The 19,005-nt window shown below is 63.0% G+C and overlaps 4 protein-coding genes across 10 annotated transcripts in view; 1 reads left to right on the top strand and 3 right to left on the bottom strand.

The window, feature by feature from the left end:
* Positions 1–499: 499 nt before the first annotated feature.
* SNAI3 (snail family transcriptional repressor 3) lies at positions 500–2,609 on the bottom strand. The gene is made up of 3 exons (XM_056360893.1): positions 2,495–2,609; positions 1,434–1,823; positions 500–1,057 (listed from the first exon to the last, which is right to left on the bottom strand). Exons 1-3 carry the CDS (start codon positions 2,571–2,573, stop codon positions 876–878), a joined length of 651 nt encoding a protein of 216 aa, XP_056216868.1. The 5' UTR covers positions 2,574–2,609; the 3' UTR covers positions 500–875.
* Positions 2,610–3,633: 1,024 nt separating this feature from the next.
* On the bottom strand, positions 3,634–11,352 carry RNF166 (ring finger protein 166). 2 transcript variants are annotated; one of them, XM_056360971.1, is made up of 6 exons: positions 11,162–11,352; positions 9,579–9,735; positions 8,573–8,685; positions 8,097–8,211; positions 7,430–7,537; positions 3,634–6,385 (listed from the first exon to the last, which is right to left on the bottom strand). In XM_056360971.1, the coding sequence occupies exons 1-6, from the start codon at positions 11,332–11,334 to the stop codon at positions 6,320–6,322; spliced, it is 732 nt and encodes a 243-aa protein (XP_056216946.1). In that variant the 5' UTR covers positions 11,335–11,352; the 3' UTR covers positions 3,634–6,319. The 2 variants fall into 2 exon arrangements, with proteins under 2 accessions (XP_056216946.1, XP_056216947.1); XM_056360972.1 differs by lacking the exon at positions 11,162–11,352 and having other exon boundaries at positions 9,232–11,148.
* A 42-nt stretch (positions 11,353–11,394) lies between these two features.
* On the top strand, positions 11,395–15,508 carry CTU2 (cytosolic thiouridylase subunit 2). 2 transcript variants are annotated; one of them, XM_056360740.1, is made up of 15 exons: positions 11,395–11,501; positions 11,990–12,064; positions 12,732–12,810; positions 12,896–12,955; positions 13,029–13,089; positions 13,275–13,384; positions 13,461–13,723; positions 13,801–13,936; positions 14,078–14,209; positions 14,318–14,409; positions 14,490–14,581; positions 14,669–14,756; positions 14,837–14,903; positions 14,980–15,038; positions 15,120–15,508. In XM_056360740.1, exons 1-15 carry the CDS (start codon positions 11,422–11,424, stop codon positions 15,181–15,183), a joined length of 1,458 nt encoding a protein of 485 aa, XP_056216715.1. In that variant the 5' UTR covers positions 11,395–11,421; the 3' UTR covers positions 15,184–15,508. The 2 variants fall into 2 exon arrangements, with proteins under 2 accessions (XP_056216715.1, XP_056216716.1); XM_056360741.1 differs by lacking the exon at positions 12,732–12,810 and having other exon boundaries at positions 11,465–11,501.
* Positions 15,436–19,005, bottom strand: part of PIEZO1 (piezo type mechanosensitive ion channel component 1) — a 24,657-nt gene continuing 21,087 nt past the window's right edge. For all 5 annotated transcript variants that reach the window (XM_056360733.1, XM_056360734.1, XM_056360735.1 and 2 more), the window contains 12 exons: positions 18,839–18,956; positions 18,609–18,756; positions 18,304–18,518; positions 18,010–18,168; positions 17,785–17,932; positions 17,493–17,681; positions 17,312–17,404; positions 17,001–17,173; positions 16,778–16,900; positions 16,630–16,709; positions 16,310–16,508; positions 15,436–16,212 (listed from right to left, as the gene is read on the bottom strand). In XM_056360733.1, the coding sequence (XP_056216708.1) occupies positions 15,963–16,212; positions 16,310–16,508; positions 16,630–16,709; positions 16,778–16,900; positions 17,001–17,173; positions 17,312–17,404; positions 17,493–17,681; positions 17,785–17,932; positions 18,010–18,168; positions 18,304–18,518; positions 18,609–18,756; positions 18,839–18,956 (1,895 nt within the window). In that variant the 3' untranslated portion in view covers positions 15,436–15,962. The remainder of the gene's footprint in view (positions 16,213–16,309; positions 16,509–16,629; positions 16,710–16,777; positions 16,901–17,000; positions 17,174–17,311; positions 17,405–17,492; positions 17,682–17,784; positions 17,933–18,009; positions 18,169–18,303; positions 18,519–18,608; positions 18,757–18,838; positions 18,957–19,005) is intronic.

Below are 19,005 nucleotides of genomic sequence, written 5' to 3'. Positions count from 1 at the left end.
CAAGCCAAGCCCCAGCAGCCGTGGTGACACCGGCAGGGACAGCCCTGTCCCCGCCACCACAGGACTGTGGAGAGGGTGCCGGGACCCCTGCAGCAGGGTGGTCCCACCGCCGTCACCCTGAGTCTCACCATGCCACGAAGATGCTCAGGGTCACTTGCGGGGTGTCCTTGTACCTGCCATCTCTGCCATCCCAGTGCTATTTGGCCAGGCCAGTGCCCAGCACCACACTGGGGCCACGCAGCCCCGAGCCCAAACGTCCACCAGATCCATTTTTTTGGGGCATGAGGCCAGGCAGGGGCCCTGCGCGGTCCCCCGGCAGTGTTGTCCCCGTTCTCAGGGTAGGGAGCTGCAGGGATGCAGGAGAGGGAGGAGGATGCTCTACAAAACACGCAGAAGGGGTAGCAGTCAGGCTCCGGTCCGATCCTGCCCCAGGGCTGGCAGGACACGATGCTGGCTGCGCAGGGACAGCCCCGGCAGCAATAAGGCACGTGTGCTCTGCTCATGCCTGCGGTGCTCAGCTCCGCTTTTAATGTCTCCTGCAATATGAGGGGTAAGAAACCTCCCCAAGAGCAGCAGGGGAGCAGGCAAGGCACCGTGTCCCCCAGCACCAGAGCCACTGGGCAGCAGCCATGGGGCTTCGGTGACCTGCTGCGAAAGTCCAGGCAGTCCTGTGTGACGACACTCTCATGTCCCTTCTTGGGGTGTTGCACCAGCATGGCACGGCACAGTGCAGTACAGCATGGTGCAGCACGGCATGGTGCAACATGGCATGGCACGACACAGTGCAGCGTGGCACACCATGGCACGACACGGTGCGGCACGGCACAGCGCGGGGCTCTCTGCCCTCCCTGGGGCAGCTGTGTGTGGTGGGCAGCTCAGGATGCCCCACAGCATCCCCCCTCCTCGTGCCGGGCCAGCAGCGACATGCGGGAGAAGGTCCTGGCACAGGCGTGGCACCGGTACTTCTTGACGTCCAAGTGGGTCTGGAGGTGGGCACGGAGGTTGGAGCGGTCGGCGAAGGCTCGGCTGCAGTGGGGGCAGGCGTAGGGCTTCTCCCCTGCAGGACACGTGGTCAGGGCACCCCTGTACCCCGGCTTCCTCCTGACCCTCCGTGCCCCATCCCCTCCCATGCATCACCTTTCCCCATGCCTCTCCCCGACCCTTGGCGCTACCCAGGAGGGCCCAGAACCCATCGGTGCCTTCCCAGTGGGTGATACCACAGTGGGACCTGCCGTGGGGTCTCTCCCGGGGCTTACTGTGCGTGCCACCACCCCAGCACCAGGATCCTCAGCTGTGCCCACCCCAAGCAGGTCCCTCCCGGAGAGCAAGCAATGCCAAGTTGTGGCAAATGCGCAAAACATTTTTTGCGCTAATCGTTCCCAAAAAGCAGAAGTGCCGGCAGGGCCAGCAGCAGCTGGGGGTCCCATCCTTACCTGTGTGGGTGCGGATGTGGCCCTGCAGCAGCCAGGGCCGGGAGAAGGCTTTGCCGCAGAGGCGGCAGAGGCAGGGCAGGGTGTGGGTGCGGATGTGCATCTTCAGGGTGCCCAGGCTGGCGTACGCCTGGGCGCAGTGCCGGCAGCTGAAGCTCCGCTGGTGTGGCCCCCGCCGCGGGGGTAGGTTGAGGGTCTGAGTGTCCTTCAGGGGGGTGCCCTGGCTGCGGGTGCCCGTTGGGACAGGGGGAGCCTTGGCATCGGGGGGCAGTGGGAGGGAGAAGCAGGCGAGGAGGTGGCCGTGGTCCTGTGGGCGAGGAGGAGTGGGGGGCGCGGGGGGCTGGTGGTAGCTGGGGGCAAGCAACCCCCCGCAGTCACACAAGCCGCTGAGCTCTGCAGGAGGAGAGAGCGGGGTTAAGGGCCAAGGGACGGCAGCCGGGCTGCCCGCCTGGTCCCTGGAGCCCCCCTGGGCGTCACACACTTGGTGGGGGCTCATCTGCACCAGGTCCCCCCTCTGCTCCCACCCTTCTGTATGGCAGCACCAACGCACCCACTGCAGAACAGAGCAAAACCGGCCCTTTGTCCCCAAAAAGGGGAGTCTCAGATCTCAGACACTCCCAGCACCAGCTAGAGCCCAGCCCGAGTCTGGGTGCCAGCTCCTCCGGGCTGGGTGCACCCCAAAACCTGGGCATCCCCTGCGGCAGCATGGCCGGGGGAGCGCACACGCACGCACCATGCTGGCAAGCGCCCCCCAGCAGCACAGAGACCCCCACAGGGGTGGGTTGGATAGGGGCGTGCTGGAGGGGACGGTCCCTGGGAAGCCCCCGGGTGATCCCAATTCCCCCCCACCTCTGGCACTGTCACCAGCACCAGCTGCCACCCAGGATGGGGCTGAGGGCGGGGGGCACGGAGCCAGGGACGCTCCCCCAGCATTGTGGCACAGAGCATCACCCTGAGATCAGCCAGGGGTGCCCTGGTCCCCTGCAGATGGGTGGGCACTGGGTGGCAGTGGGAGCCAGGGGTCCAGGGGGTCCCGGGGTGCCCACGGTGTCGCACGGCCTTACCGCGAGCGCGGGTGTCCAGCTGGCTGTAGTTGGGGACGCGGGTGCTGGAGGGCTTCTTCACCAGGAAGGAGCGGGGCATGGCCGGGCAGGCAGGGTGACAGGCAGGCCAGGCAGGGCTGTGTCCCTGCACCGTGTCCCCACAGGTGCCAGCGGGTGCTATAAGGCCCCGGGGCTCATTAGCATGGGCAGCCCCCGGGGAGCCCTGGGGCCAACCGCTGCCCGAGGGCTGGCCTTGGCTGCCAGCACGCCCCGCTGCAGGTGCAAGGGACAGCCTGGGGGACAGCCCTGTCCCCCAGCACCGTCACCTCACATGCTCCACAGTCGGGCTCCCGCTGCCCACAGCATCCCCCTGCCCAGCCAGTCTGGCTCGCACCTGCCATGGCCCCCCCCTTGGCACCCAGCTGGGGCAGGACAGAGCTGGCAGCTCAGGTCACGGGGACCCCCCCAGCCACCCCACTGGCTGTATGGCCACATGCCTGTCCCCTCTACCGCGGTGCCCTCCCAGCCCCAGAAAGCCTGGCAGGGGCTGTTTGAGGAGGGCCAGGGAGCAGGTAAGACTGTTGTTCCTCAATGCCATCAGCCCCGGCCATTGTATCCCCAAAACCTGGGGACAGAAGCACGCTCTGGCCTGCACCAGGACAAGGGTGAAGCCCTGTAACCCTCCAAGGGGACACCAGCAGCTGCTCCCAGGACCGGTTCCTTTGGGTACAGCCTGTGTCCTTGTGGAACCCCGACAGCCCCACGCAGGCTCGGAGCCAGGACACCTCCCAGGGACACCCAGAGAAAAAACACCAGGCTTTGGGGACAGCACACAGTGCCATGTGTCAGGGCCTGGCTGCCAGCAGTGGCATATGCAGCTGGGGGGTGGGGGTGGGGCAGGGGATCCCCCCCAGCAGCACACCAGCGCCCAGCCAGTTTGGCAACATGCGGCACTGGGACAGCAGGTTGTGAAGTGCTCGGGCTGGGGGAGCCCAGGGCAATGAAACAGCATCGCCAAACTCTGCAGCAGCAGCTGTAGAGATGAGCCCTGTGTTTGGGGAAGGAGCAACCCAGATACACCGGGGGGGGGGGGGGGGGGGGGGGCACCCACCCCTAGCAATGTCCCACAGCCCGGAGCCGTGGCAGAAGGAGGCCACCCATGGATGAAACTGCCTTTATTGAGAAAAATGGTTCGCTACAAATAACGTAATTGATTTTATTCTTCTTCAAAAAACAGCTCGTTTCGTGAAAAGTTCTAGTTATGCAAAAAGTTGCGGGTAAGACGCTGACGAGCACAGCCGGCGGCGCGGTGGGATCCCTGGCACAGCCCGGCTGGCAGCGGGCAGAGCCGGATCCGACCCCGAACAAAGTGGGGAGAGACAGGAGCTGCCCGTCAGCACAGCGCCTGCCTGTGCCCTCACAGCCTGGGCCTTAAAAGTGCTTTACAAAAGCAGCTGTTGCTGCCCCTGCTCTGGCGTGGTGGGGCAAAAAGGAAGAGAAGGAAAGAAGGAAGGAGACAAAGAGGTTAATAGTGCTGTCCCAGAGGCAGGGAGCTCCCTGCAAGCGAGAGCTCTGGTGGAGGCTGCACCAGGACCTGAGGGTCCCAGCTGAGGACAGGACAGGGAAATCCTCCTGGGTCCATTTTGGGAGATGCCAGTGCTCTCCATCCCACCAGGAACGTCCCCCGGGCTGGGCAGGTGCCAGCAATGCTGTTGCTGGGAAGAGAAGACCCCGTGTCCCTCCTCGCTAGCCCAGCTTGAGGCAGGGGAGTGGAGCAGCTCCAGCCCTTTCCCTGCCCTCTGCCAGGGGAGCAGATGGTCTCTGCACGCTCCTCGTAGGGCTGCTGGCGGCACAGAGGGGCTCACAGCCCACAAAGCCACCCCATACTATTTAAATCAAAAGTAAAAAACAAGACTGTATTGCTAGAGCAGAGCTGGAGCCGAGTCTCAGACAAATCACAAAAGGGCACTTCTCCGAGTAGGGGCACACAGAGGATGGCTCTCCTACACCTCTTCTCTGCAAAACCTGGAGGTCTGCAGGTACCATGCATCACCACCCCCACACAGCTCCTCGGTGAGCCTTGAGCTGATCCCAAAGGGTAGCACGGTCCCAGCACAAAGCTCCTCTCCCCCAGCACCAGTGAGGACCCTTCAGATGGGATGGGACTTGTGCTGCACAGGGTGGGGGGCCACGCTCAGGCTGGCAGCGGCCCACCCACGGCCTGGTGCAGATCTCCCTTCCACCCTCTCCCAGCCCAGCAGAGCAAACTCCACCAGCAGCAGGCAGGGCAAAGAGGAAAGGGACCAGGGGGCACCTCTCGGAACATCTGCCCAGATGTGCCCTATTCCCAGGGACAGATCTGGGAAAGAGAGATGCAATCCCCTATTTCAGGGGGACAAGATGCTCAGCGTTGAGGACGGGATCCTGCATGGGCAGACATCCCTCCCGCACACCGTCGCCCAGACACAACTCAGCTGCTTTGCACCAAGTGCCAGCACGCCACAACCCACCACAACCCACGTGCCTGCCTCCCTCAGGGCAGAGAACCACCGCTCCAGGCTACGTGCTGCCCGCGGCCACAGCCGGCACTGCCAGAGCTCTGCCTGCAAGGGAGAGCCGTCCCAAGCCAGACCACACAGCCGGGCGAGGGGCAGCAGCCCAGAGAGCACAGCTGGCCAAACAGCTGTTGGAGAACACGAGCGGGGCTGCTCCTCAAAAAGGCAGCCCGGTGAGCTGCTCGGCACCCACTCCTCCAGCTGACAAGGTGCTGCTCTGACCCGGCCTCTCCTCCATCACCACCCACCTGCAGAGAAACACGCCAACAAGGGAAGGAAACGGCCCAGAAATAACCAAAGAGGACACCCATGTGCTTGCCGTGGCCCCCCGAGAGTTCTACCCGCCAGCCTGGGGTCCGGCTCCTGCTTCCCACCTGATTTCAAATCCACAGCACGTTTGTTTGGTTTGTTTTGTGGTTTTTTTTTAAAAATATACTTTCTTAATAATGTTTCATAAAAATATTCTTGTCCCTGGTGACGGATATTGCAGTGTGAAGAGTAACAGCTTCTGTTCCCGCTCTATAAAATGTGGAAAAGGCATCACGCCAATTAATGTAGAAAAATGCAAGAACTCAGTATCACAAGAACCAGTACAAAACGAGGAAGGTGAGAGTTTCACGGGATGCTGGGTGCCATCCCCATGGACTCCTCCAAATCCCCTGTTGTCACGGGGCACACCAGGGCAACCGTCTCGCCCTGGGATTCAGCCTGGCCTGGCAAGGAGCAGGCAAAGGAGGCAGCTCCTGCCTGCAGCATGCGGGACGGGACAGACCAACATCTCTGGAAAGAGCCTTGTAGAGTCTAAAAAAAGATGCTCCGTGCCGTTTTCTTCCTTTTTGGAAAGGACGTGGATGATCACAGTTTCAAGCCAGGGCATTTGTGCATAAAATGCATCATAGTTTTACGTACCTATTCAACTGCAACAGAGAGCATGAAGACAAACGGTGCCAAAAAGCATCTACTAATAAATAGATCTGGACACAGGTATATACTCCGTATACGGATATGAAATGCCTAACCAAGGAACAATCCCAGCCCTTCAGTGTCAACTCCTCTCTCCTCCCAGAGCGGGATGTCTCTGCTCACTCACCAGTCCAGTGTGACGCTAAAGAGACTCCACCTTCTTAAACAAGGTGGGATTTGCCCAGAGAGGAGAGGGAAGAGAGGCGGCAGCGGGTCTCCAGGGGTGCCGGACAGTTGACGAGCTCTGTGCCTTCCCGGCAGGAAGGCTGAGTGTGCAAAAGGAGACGGGGTGATGAGGAGGGTCCAAACCAATGCTCTGCAGTCACCCTCAGTTCTCAGAGAGTGACAGCGCCAGGGCAGCCTGCAGTGCTGCCTCCTCATCGATGTTGTAGTCCTAAAAAAAAAAAAAAAAAAAAAAAAAAAAAAAGAGAGAGAGAGGGGTGGTCAGGAGAGTTGGCACAGCTGGGCCACACAGTCTCTCTCCTTCAACAAGCACAGGGGACCACCACAGCAAGGAGCCCTTTCTGCTCCTCATCGTGCCAGTGAGGCCACAAGCCTCCATTTCCTCCGGGAGGCAGGTCCCAGGGACACTGTGCTCTTTGGGGCGTCCTCTGCGCCCACGGCCCTCCTCCTGCCTGGAACCTGCCAATGTCGGCTCTGCTCTTAGACCTGGCAGCAGGCAGGGATGAAACATGCCCGCATGAGAAGCTGCAGCCAAAGGGCAAATCTCTCTAGCCAGACCACAGGCTCCTCCAGCATTCCAGTTCAGGTTTATGCAACAGAGCAATAGCTCCTTAAGTGCGGATATATCTCTGTAAATATTCAGAGGTTCCTCTGCCTGAAACCTAACAAGCCCTGCACTAAAAGGATGCTAATGAAACCTCCCCTCAGGCCCCGCAGCACAGGCTGGGTGAACACACTCTCACCCCCACACAGGAGGGGTCAGCGACTCCATGAGAGCAGGCTACAGATGCCCCCCACGTGCAGCAGCCAGGCCCCCCCAAGCCCTGAGGCTGGGCTGCTCCCCTCCCACTACTTGTGAAGCCTTAAAGAAACGGGCTTTTGTGTTGTAATTCCTCAGGGGAAGAGTTTAATAGAGCACACAGAGGAAACAACCCATCTTCACGGAGAGCTGTAACATTTCCCTCGCCTTCAGAGACATTTTCCTGGCGTGTCTGATGGCAACCAGCTCGAGCACCCCCCAGGGCAGGTGGGGAGTCCAGCCCCACGCCCACGGGGGTGTCCTGAGTGGGGCTACGTGTGTGCCACATGCCTCCCACAAAGCCCAAAGGAGGATCTGCCCCCTTCCCCTCCCAAGGGGCTGCACAGCAGGACAGGCTGCTCCCAGCACAGGAAGGGAAGACCTGGTTTCATCTCCCTGCTGCTCGGCACGGGACACGGGGAAGGTGACCCTGTTTCGGCTCAGGGCTGTACTCACCACGAAGGTGTCATAGGAGAATTTGTGCCTGTGGAGGAGGTGCTGGAGGAAGTTGGCACTCTTGTAGCTGGGATCCCCCCAGGGCATGGCTGAGCAGACGGGGCACACCTGCAGTGGGCAGGGACAAAGGACAACTATGACCACAGACCCCTCTGCTTCTATCCCCTGGAGAGGAGAGTAGTGTTCCCTCTCTTTCTGACAGAGTGATCTGCAGAGGATGTGCTAAATAGGGGATCCCTCAGTCCCCCGAGCAGATCCCTTGCTGCACAGAGCCTCTGGCACATGGCCCAGGCTGCTTTTAGCTTACTGACAAGCTACACGCACATCTGAGCACCTCCGAGACAGTGCTGGAACTGCAAGTTCCCCACCTCAGGCAACCCAGCATGGATGGGGAGAGGAAATCCAGCACCACACAGGTTGCAGACACAGGGGGAGAGAGGCAGCTCATTCCAGAGAGTCTCTAACAAAGCAAACAGAGGCAGGTCCCCACCTCCCATCAAAGGGACTTAAACAAACTAAACCAGCTAGAAACACAGCTGAACTTTCACATGCAGCAGCAACTCTGCATGCTGGTGGCCTCAGATGCAGCATCGACTATGGTGTATTTGCATTTCCAGGAGTTACCCCATGCAGAACCAGCCCATCCCAGCACCCTGGTGTCACTCACCACTTTGTTGGGGTCATTGCGGTGGTTCTCCATGCAGTGCTTCACCAGCTCCTGCTGGTCCAGGTTCCGGGCCCCACAGTACGGGCACACAAACGTTGAGCGATTTGGAATATTGCTGAAGAGAGCAAGGACAAGCTCAGATCCCCTGGGAAGGGACTGGATCAACTCCTTCCAAACTAACCCAGCCATCCCCTGCTCAGCCTTGTGATACCCACCCGCAGCAGAAACTAGACCAGCCCGTTCCCACCCTAGCCACAGGCTGAACCACCCTGGTTTGGTCGGTCCTTCCTCTCACACCACGCTCTGAAACACAGGGCAGTGCAGATGCCAGGAGGGAAAAGGTGCTGACGTTTCCCCCTGTGATTGCCCAGGGGAAAGTAAAACACACGCTCGGATTTTAGGGCTTGTAAGGGAGGGGACGTGACAGTGCAGCCTGCAAGGATGAACATATTTCCCTGCCCGACAAGCAACTGTACCTAGGAATAGGCTGGGATGTGGGGACAACTGGAACGAACTTGGGGCAGTTGGCCATCTGCTCCTGCACCTTCGCACAGGACGAGACGTGAGAGCGCATTTTCGCGAGGGTCACCTGGAAAATAAGAAGAAATGTTCCCAGAGGCTGCAGGAACACCTTCCAAACAGCACTAGAGCCTCCGCTACAGCTCAGTTTTGGTCAACTGACATCAGAGCAAACACTGGTCTGTGCAGGGTGACCCACACCAGCGTGGAAACGCTGCACCAGCCTTTCCTTCCTTGCAGGACAGAGATATGGGGCTGCATGCTTGCTGCACATACCCGCAGAGGTCACACACAAGCCACCCAGGCTGTGTTATTGTAGCAATAGCTCTGTTTTCCTTAGCAAAGGAGGAACTGCTGACAGGCAGAAACCCCAAACCACTCTGACACCATACAGGATCATTCCTGGGCCACAGCCAGAGAGTTACAAGAAGATCCCCAGAGTTAACGGAAGCCAGAAAGCGCATAAGCGGAGGCACACCATGAATCACAGCTTTACAACTGGTCCCTGAAGCGTCCCAGACCAGACTCGCCCCAGGCTGGCCCAGGCCATGCTGCTGGTTCAGCTTCCCCACGGCCATTGGGATCACAGCACCTTAAGCAAGAGCTAAATCCTTACCCTTATTAGGAGCAGCAGCAGAGCTGGTTTGCCTCAGCCTCTCCCGTGTTGCAGGAAAACCTCAGCCTGCTTTTGAAGGTCCCCACTGTCTAATAATAGCTCCGGTCTGCTGACAAAGGCAGCTAGGAGAGAGCACCTTCATCTCTGCACAGCCCCGCTCGCCCGGCTCACAGCAGCAGCCGTGACATGCAGGGGACACCACACCTCACAGGCACAGGTTGGGGACCTGCTGAACAGGGGACTCCACAAACCAAACCACAGTCAGCAAGCAACCTTCCTCCCCCGGTGCCACGGCTGCAGGATTGGCAGTGGGACGGGGACAGGCAGCCTTCCCCTGTGAGCTTTACCTTCTTGCTGCAGCCCCTGCAGGGAGCCTTGTAGGACGAAAGCTGTTTCTCCACACTGGAAGCCTTCTCCACCTTCTTGGGGTCGAAGGGCATGCGGCAGAGCGGGCAGAGTGGGGATGGTACTTGCAGGCAGGGCTGCAGGCACTCCCCGCAAAACCTGGGGACACAGAGAGTGGCACTGAGCAGCCCAGCAGTGTCCTAGCCCAGGAGGATGAGGGGGGAGAAAAGCAGGACCCCAGCCCCAGAGCACATCCACTCCCAGAGGCTCCTGTGCACCCCAGGCTGCAGGGCAGGCCCAAAACCCGGGGATCAGCATCCCCACTGGGAGAACTGGAAGTGTGGGTGAGGGTGCGGGAGGCCAGGCACAGCCCAAGCCCTGAAGGAGCTCCCCTGCACGGCCGCTGCTCCAAGATCCACAGCCGGGAGCGGATTTGAATGGAACTGAACAAAACCCAGCGCTGAGCATCCAGGCCACGCAGGAACAAAGCGAGGCGAGCGCGTTAAGAGCCCGGCTCACCTCCCTTCGAGGTCCTTACGCCTGCAGGAGCGCAGGTGAGAAATCGAAGCAGCGGAGGAAGCGCGGGAAGGCGCTCCCAGGTGCGAGGCAGAGGGGCTCGGTCCCCACAGTCACAGCACCCCCGTCCCCTCCGCCTGCCCACCCAGCCCACCGCACCCAGGGCGGGGGAACGAAACGCTGCTAAGCCGCTGCACAGCGTGCGAGGGGGTCACAGTGCCCCATGCCCCAGCTCCCCGGCATCAGCCCTGTGAAGTGCCCCCAGACCCAAACAAGCTGGGGAGGGGGGAGGAAGAGCGAGACCACACTGGGGCACCAAGCAAAGCCACAACCTCAGCAGGCGGCCATGCCGTCCCAGAAAGCAGGCGTGAAAGGGGGCCAAGGTGCCACCAAAACACTGGGGTGACAAGCAAACCCCAGGTCCGCATGGCAGCGCTTCGGGCAGCCCCTCCCCGGGCACGGGGCATGGCACCCAGGGAAGCATTCCCACCCAGGTGAGACCCCAGCCAGCAACTGCCAGCGCGCTGAGAGCACAGTCTAGTGGGGGGGACCCTGGGGCAGGAGCCAGACCTGGGCGCAGAGGGGGCTGGGGTCGGGGTGCTCAGCGAGGAGGGACCCTTGGGTGTCCCCCACACCGGGTCCGGGCGGGGGGACAGGGCAGCACGCAGCTCCCCGGGCAGGGAAGGGGGTTTGGGACGGGAACAAGGTGCCTGGTGCTGATGGAGCAGCCCGGGGTGGGAAGGGGGTCCCAGGGCCCAGCAGCAGGGATGGAGGCCAAGGGGGTTCAGGCTGGGGGCCCCAGTACCGGGCCGCCGTGCGGAGATGGGGGGTCCCGGTACCGGGCTGAAGGGAGGGGAAAGAATCGGGGTCCCCACAGCCAGGCTGGGAGGGGGCCCAGGCGTCAGCTGAGGGGCGGGTACCGGTACCGGCCCGGGGGCGAGATGGGTGCCCGACAGGGGCCCCGGTAGCGGCTGGGGTCACAGGGCAGAGGGATGCCGGTGCGGGTCCGGCCCCGGGGCCCGGGCCAGGTGGGGGGTCCCCGCCGCCCCCGCCCCGAGCCCCGGCTCACGTGTGCCCGCAGCCCGCGATGCCGACGGCGCGGTGGAAGACCTCCAGGCAGATGGGGCAGCTGAACTGCGCCTCCAGCGCCTCGGCGGCGGGGCCGGAGGCGGGGGGCGGCCGGGGGGACCCGCCCGGGGCCTGGGGCCGCTGCGCCGCCGCCACCAGCAGGCTCCGGAACATGGCGGCGGCGGGGCGGTGCCCGATGTCACCGCGTGCGTGACGTCATCGGCGCGCGCCGGAAGCGGAGCGGGACGGGACGGGACCGGCATGTGCGAGGCGGCGGGGGACGATGCGGGGTGCGGGGCGGACACGGCATCGGCACGGCGCCGCCGCGTACCGGGACACAGGTGGGAGCCCGACACGGCGCCCGGCGTGGTCCCTCGGGGATGCGCCATGTGCCGCCCCCGTGCTACCTTCGGTAACCCCCGGTACCGCCCCGATGGCTCCCCGGTGCCGTCCCCAGTATCGGTTCGGTACTCCCCTGAGCTGTCCCTGGTACTGCCCCGGTTACCACCCCTGTCTTACCTTCGGTAACCCCGGTACCGCCCTGATAGCTCGCCGGTGCTGTCCCCGCTATGGCTTCGGTACCCCCCGAGCTGTCCCTGGCACTGCCCTCGGTACCCTCCCGGTACCGCCCCCGTTAGCCCTCCGGTACCCCCCTGGGCAGCCCCTCGTTGCCACCTCTGATCCCCCTGCAGTGCTACCCCGGTGTCCCCTCCGGTATCTCCCGGTACTGCCCCGGGGACCGGGACCGCCGCCCCCTGTCGATACCGCCCCGGGCTGGGTGGGGATCCGGTGCCCCGGTGCTGCCCGGTGACCGCCCGTGCCCCCGCAGCTACCCGCGGCCCTGCGTGAAGTGCGGGCAGGGCTCTGCCGCCCTCGTCATCCGCGTCGGGGATGCCTTCTGCCGGTGAGGGACCGGGACGGGACACGGGCTGCCCTGTGTGGGGACATGGGGTGTGGGGACACAGGGCTTGGGGACATCGGGGTGTGGGGACACGGAGCGTCTGGGACATGGGCTTGGCAACATTGGGTCTCTAGGACATTCGGTCTCTGGGACACCGGGGTTTGGGGACATTGGGTCTTGGGGACACGGATCTCGGGGACATGGGGCTTGGGGACATTGGATGTCTGGAACATCAGGGCTTGGGGACACAGCGTCTGGGACATTGGGGCTTGGGAACACAGGTCTCAGGGACATTGGGGCTTGGGGACGTCAAGGCTTGGAGACACGGGTCTTGGGGACATTGGGTCTTGGGAACATGGGGCTTGGGGGCATTGGGTCTCTGGGACATTGGGGCTTGGGGACACGGTTCTCGGGGACATTGAGTGTCTGTGACATCAAGGCTTGGGGACACGGGGCTTGGGGATGCTGGGTCTCACACACATCAAGGCTTGGGGACAGACAGCGGTGCATGGAGACAGGAGGCTTGAGCACAGCAGAGCACAGGAATATTGTGGCTTGGGGACACGGAGTCTCAGGGACATCAAGGCTTGGAGACAGGGGGCTCAGGGACATGGGGGATGGGGCCACGGAACGTGCCATGGGTCAGGGCCGTGTCCCTGTGTCCCCACAGCGGCTGCTTCCGTGAGTACTTTGTGCACAAGTTCCGTGCAATGCTGGGCAAGAACCGCGTCATCTTCCCGGGAGAGAAGGTACCGGGTGGGGGGACACAGGGGGCAGGGGGGGCGACCTGGGTGGTGCCACCAGGGCCAGTGACCATCCCTCATGTCCCCGCAGGTGCTGCTGGCGCTGTCAGGGGGGGCGGCCTCCAGTGCCATGCTCCGTCAGGTCCAGGAGGTGAGAGTAGGGGTGATGGGGGGGTCTGGGTGGGCCCGACTCACCCACCCCCCTCACCCTGCGCCTCTGCCAGGGGCTCAGCCGGGAGACGGCCAAGAGGCTCCGCTTCGTCCCCGGCATCATCTACATTGATGGTGAGGATCAGCCCAGCCCCCAGCCCCATGCCCGTTCCCTGCCCCACTGCCCGCTCCCAGCACGGGCTCCATGCCAGGGCTGGGGGCTGCCACCGAGCCCAGTGAGGCTCTGGCACCCTGGAGCGTCCCCCTCGCCCTGGGGATGGGGTGGGTGCCCTCTCCTCAGCGCGGCGCTGCCCTTGCAGAGGGAGCGGTGCGTGGGCAGAGTGTGGCGCAGCGGGAGCAGAACCTGGCCCGCATGGAGACCCTGCTGCAGGCGACCGGCTTCCCCTACCACCTGGTCCACCTGGAGCAGGTATGGGGTGGCAGGGGGGGGACACACTGGGACAGGGGGACATGCCTGACCACCCCTGGTATCCATCTGCCCGCAGGCGCTGGAGCTGCCTCCATCCATCTTGCAGCCGGGGCCAGAGGGGTCCAGCAAGCCCAGCACCTCCTACAAGGAGGCTGTGGAGGGCTTCATCCAGCAGCAGAGGCAGGAGGGGGACGGGGACAGCCTCAGCACTCAGGACATGCCAGGGGGGTCCCCACCCCTCCCCCGCCTGCCTGCTGCTGCCCGCACCCAGGAGCTGCTGCAGCTCTTTGAGGCTGTGGAGACGTCGACAGCAAGAGAGGAGCTGCTGCAGATGCTGCGGTGAGGGACCGACCCTGCCCAGCGCCGGCACTGGGCATGGCACGGTGGCTCTGAGCCGGTGTCACCTTGTCCCCCAGGATCCATCTCATCCTGCAGACGGCCCGGACCAGGGGCTATGCCAAGGTGATGACAGGCGAGAGCTGTACCCGTGTGGCCATCAAACTCCTCACTAACCTGGCGCTGGGTCGTGGTGCCTTCCTTGCTGTTGACACGGTGAGCAGCGTACTGGCACCCTGTCCCCAAGCTGGAGACAGCCATCGTCACCCAGAGGGGTGATGCAATGCAACCGAGTGAGGGGATTGGCAGTCTGTGGCTTGGTGGTGGCGCGGTCCCCCAGCAGCCATGTACCTGCAGGGCTTCATGGACAACCGCCATGGTGACGTGATGGTGGTGCGACCCATGCGGGAGTACATGGCCAAGGAGATCGCCTTCTACAACCACTTCTTCGATGTCCCCACCGTCATCATGCCACCCCTCTCCACCAAGGTAGGGGCATCTCCTGTCCCATGCGGGGGGGGTCCCGAGCTGCGCATCCCCATGCCAGGGATGGGACCACTCTCATCCTGCCTTTGCCCTCTCTGCTTGCTCCCCCAGCGCCGGGAGAAGCCCAGCATCCACCGCGTGATTGAGCGCTTCCTCCTGGGGCTGCAGGAGGATTTCCCCTCCACCATCAGCACCGTCTATCGGTACAGCATCCCCTGTGCAGGGGCACAATGGTGGGGGGGTTAGTGGGGGGCACCCCCTCACCCTGCTGCGTTGGCTGCAGGACGGGTGAGAAGCTGAGCCCAGCTCCAGCCAAGGCGAGCAGCGAGTCCCAGCGCTGCCTGCTGTGCCTGTGTGCCCTGGACATCGCTGGGGGTGAGTAGCGTGGGGGCTCAGGGGATCTGGGGGGGGGGGGCCAGCCGTGCAGCCCCCAGTAGCACCCCTGTGCTCCGGCTCTTGCAGAGGAAGAGTTGGCCCTGGAGCCCACACTGATCATAGAAGAGCCAGAGCCAGTGGAGAACGGGTGCTGCCAGGACACCCCAGCAGCAGGGTGAGCACATGGGCAGGGGGGATGCTGTGCCGGCACCGGGGTCACCACCCTGGCACTGCTGAGGGTCCCTGTCCCTGCAGGGCTGAGAGCAGAGCTGCCTTCATCCCGCTGCTGTGCTACGGCTGCCGCCTCACCTTCAAGGAACTGGTAAGGCTTTTGGGGTGCAGCAAAGTGGCTCTCCTCAGGGATGGGGGTCCCCATCCCCACAGCCCCTCTCTTGCAGGGCCCTCTCGCCACACTGCCACCCTACGTGCGTGCCGAGGCCCAGCGCAGGATCCACAGGTAGGGGGCACGGGGGTCCCCTCCACGCTGGCTCTGCTTCCAGTGCTGCATCCATCCAGCAATGGTGTCCATCCCTTGCAGAGCGGAGATGAAGCAGCAGAGCCAGGAGGTCCCACTGGAGGATGAGGAACCCAGCAAGAGCTGAAGGGGCTGGGGACAGTGGGGGATGCAGACCCCCATCCCCCTGGGGCGCTGGTGGGGCAGGGTGCCACCCCCTCCAGGGATGCTCCGTACAATAGTGGGGAACCAGAGCCCCTGGGCAGCCCTAGCACCCAGGCAGCTGCTTTTACACCACATTTTGGGGTTCCAGGGGTGCTGGTAGCACCAGGGCAGCAGGTCCCCTGTCCCACCCTGCACTCCCCCACCCCCTCCCTGCCCCAGCCGTGCGTCAGCCGGGGAGGCCTCAGCTTTGTTTTATTAGATATCTGTATAAATAAACCATTTGAATTAATAAAAAAACCAAAACCAAAGTCACAAGTGTCTAGAGTCCGGCTGGGGCTGCCAGCCCCGCCCCCCGGCCCCAGCTTGAGGGGTGGCCACGACCCAGGGCCCCCCATCCTGGGCTGGAGAGCTATTGCTTCGGAGTTCAACCTGGTTCTGGAGCGGGGCTGGGGAGAGCAGGGAGGGGGAATGGCCCGGCTCCTGACCCCCCCAGCACCCAGGGGTGCCCAGTGGGTGGGGTGGAGGGGCCAGCTCCTGTCCCCCCCTCCCTGGGAAGGCACAACATGGTCTCCACAGCTCGGACGGCTTCAAAGCAACGTAAGAAAAACATCCTCCCTAAAAGCGAGCGCCGAGAACCCTGCGTCCCACTGCCTCCCCGGCAGGATGCAGCCCCAGCTCGGGGCGGGGGGGGGGGGGGCTGGTTAAGGCATTGGCGGTGATGTCCCTGGGAGCTGGGGGGGGGGGCGTCAGAGCCCCTTCCCCTTACTCCTTCTCCCGCGTCCACTTGATCATGGTCTCGGGGGAGCGGTAGAGGAAGATGAGCTTGGCGTAGAGCTCCTCCTCCAGCTCCAGCTCACCCGTCTCCCGCACCAGAAAGATGTCCTGGCACAGCTTCAGGATGCGGTCCACACAGGGCAGCTCCTCGAACATGATGGAGTGCGAGATCTCGCTGAAGAAACCCCGCACAAACTTCCCAATCACCAGCACGATGGAGACGTACAGCCCCATGATCCTGCAAGGGGGGGACACACACAGGTTCTGGCATCCTGTATCCCACCACCCCACACTTTGCACCCCTTTTGGGGTGGTCGGTGCCCAACTCCACATACCCGTAGCCAGCCAAGAAACCCAGGCTGGGGGGGCTGACTTTATCGTTGAAGATGACCATGGGGAGGATGTTGCCATCACGAGGGGGGGCCTCTTTCAGCCGCACCACCCACCACTCCAAGAAGCTGTCACCTCCTCGGCCGGCACCCGCACGCTCCCGTTTCAGCTGCACCTCCACATCCAGGTAGCTGTCCTCCCCATCTGCCGGAGGGGGTGGCACCATCAGGACACAACACAGCTCTTGATGTGCCCCCAACACTTTTTTTTTTTTTTTTTTTTTTTTTTTTTTTTTTTAGGAGGGGGGGCACACAGTGGGACTCACCTGGCAGCAGCTGCTTGACGGGGTTGGCTTCAGGGCCATTGGGTGCCCGGATGTATTTGGGGAAGAGTTTGGGCACTTGCCTGCAAGAGAGTGGGGTGAGCCGGGGGGGCACCGAGCATGGGAGTCCAGCCCCCCCGGGGACACTCACACAGGCGCGTCGCGGGTGCCCTGCAGCAGCTGGGCCAGCTCCATGCGCTGGGGCGCGCCGGGCTGCAGGTCGGTGGTGTGCTTGTCGAAGGTGTGCTCCACCGTGCCCCCCTTGCCCAGGTCCCTGTGGGCACAGAGGGCAGCAGAAGCTGAGTTGTGTGCACGGCAGGGGTGCAGGCAGGGCTTCCTCCCCCCCCCCCCCCCCCCCCCAGTGCTGGCTGTACCTCTGGAAGGTCCAGGTGAGGCGGAGGGTGATGTCGGATGAGCCGTTCTGCAGCTCCCGCCGCATCTGCTCCCGGCTGGGGGGGCTGATGCTCCAGAGCGAGCCCGAGCTGCCCTCGATGCGGGCCGTCACAATGTCCTCGTAGCCGTACAGCGTGATGAACTGCATGGCCACCTGGCGCCGGGGTGGGGGGCACAGCTCAGCCCCCACCCAAGGATACCCCCATGCAGGGGGCACCCCTGGATGTGCCAGCCCCCCTCCCTGGGCACCCAGTGGGATGGAGCAGGGGGGTTTGGGGTGGGCAGGATTTACCGGTTGCCTTTCAAACTGGTTGGTGAGGGCTTCATAGTCCTGGGGGGTGAAGGGCTGGATGGATTGCTGCTGGGCACTCATGGTGAACAGTGGCTGCGGGGGGACAGGGTGCCATCAAGTCAGGCAGGGGACCCCATCACCCAGACCAGGCAACCCAGCACCCCACCCCCTGCATCCTCACCTCATACCCCCCCAGCTTGAGGGTGACGGTGACGTCGATGGGGTGGTTCACAACGCCCACCACGGAGCGCACCAGCGACATGAAGAGCAGCGGGAACCAGATGATGGCCACCAGGAAGAGGATGATGAGGCCCCCCATGCCATACTTCACAATCTTCTTCTTCTTCTGCCCCTTGGGCTGGGGGTATTTCTGGGCAGGGGAGGAGACAGCATGCAGTGCCAGGAGGGCTCAGGGGGACCCCCAGCAACAAGGGGCTTATTGGGGAGCCCCTCCCAGCACGGCGGGGATGTACCTTCTCCGTCTCACGGCTGCACTTGATGATGAAGATGTTGGCGTAGATGTCCTCCACGCACATCCAGTTGGAGAGGGACAGCGTGGTGTCTGTCCAGACCCAGTCCATGACAGCCCTCAGTTCCACCAAGAAGGGCACGAGGCGAAACCTGGGGGGCACATGGGGAGAGAGGACTGGTACGGCACCCTCTGGGCACCCGGGGGTTTGTGTGGCCCCGTGCCGTACCCCTGGAAGAGGAAGAGGTTGAGGTGGTTGTATTTCTTGGTGAGGAAGTTGCCCAGGATGCGGGTAGGGTAGCCGCAGCGGATCTGGTAGGCTGACAGCGAGAAGTAGATGCACTTCACAAAGTACCACAGCTGGGCCACCGTGTTGAGGCTGAACAACCTGTGGGAGGGAGATGTCATCCCTCTGGCCACCTGCCTGGCCAGGCTGGGCCACCACATGGGCTTGGGGACACAAAGGTGTCACCCAAGAACCACACCGTGCCCTGGGGAGGCATCTTTGGGGGATGCTCGGTACCTTTCGGTGACGGCTGGCAGGATGAAGAACATCCAGAGGTGGATGCTGAACACCAGGATGACCTGGAAGATGAGCTTGCCCAGCACAGTCTTGCGGAGGTAGAGCGCACGGTCGATGACCATGGTGGTGAACTGGATGAGCAGCATGACCAGGAAGGCCTCCGGCACTTGGTCATCCGACAGCGAGGAGGTGATGTCGGCAGCTGCCGAGTGTTTCTGGGGATGCAGGAGAGGTCAGGACAGAGCCCAGCCCGTCCCTGCGGTGGGAGCTGGCCGGCTGGTGCCCTGCAGGAGGGCTCTGCTCACCCCGAAGGCCCAGAAGCCGAAGACGATGATGATGAAGTCAACCACATCTGCCAGGAACATGAAGGCGTAGACGTCGGTGGCTGCCCGGTGCTGGGTGTGCAGGATGTCCCGGAAGAACCCGCGCACCGGCCGGTACATGTTCTGTGCCCTGGAGGGGACCAACAGAGGGAACGTGTGACCAGGAGCTGCACCCCGCATCCCCCACTCCAACCAGCGCCGCGGGCACTCACATGGTGAGGAAAAAGAGCTTGACCCGCAGCCCAAACGCCTTCAGCTTCCTCTGAGCGTGGCTCTGTTTTGCTTCTTCTTCCTCCTCCTCTTCCTCCTCCTCCTCCTCCTCCCCATCCCCTGTGAGTGAGGTGCAGCATGGGTGACAGGCAGGGTCCTGCAGGGCTGC

This window comes from Falco biarmicus, chromosome 15, assembly GCF_023638135.1.
Source record: "Falco biarmicus isolate bFalBia1 chromosome 15, bFalBia1.pri, whole genome shotgun sequence".
Taxonomy (NCBI): domain Eukaryota; kingdom Metazoa; phylum Chordata; class Aves; order Falconiformes; family Falconidae; genus Falco; species Falco biarmicus.
This window is presented reverse-complemented; position numbering and strand designations above follow the sequence as displayed.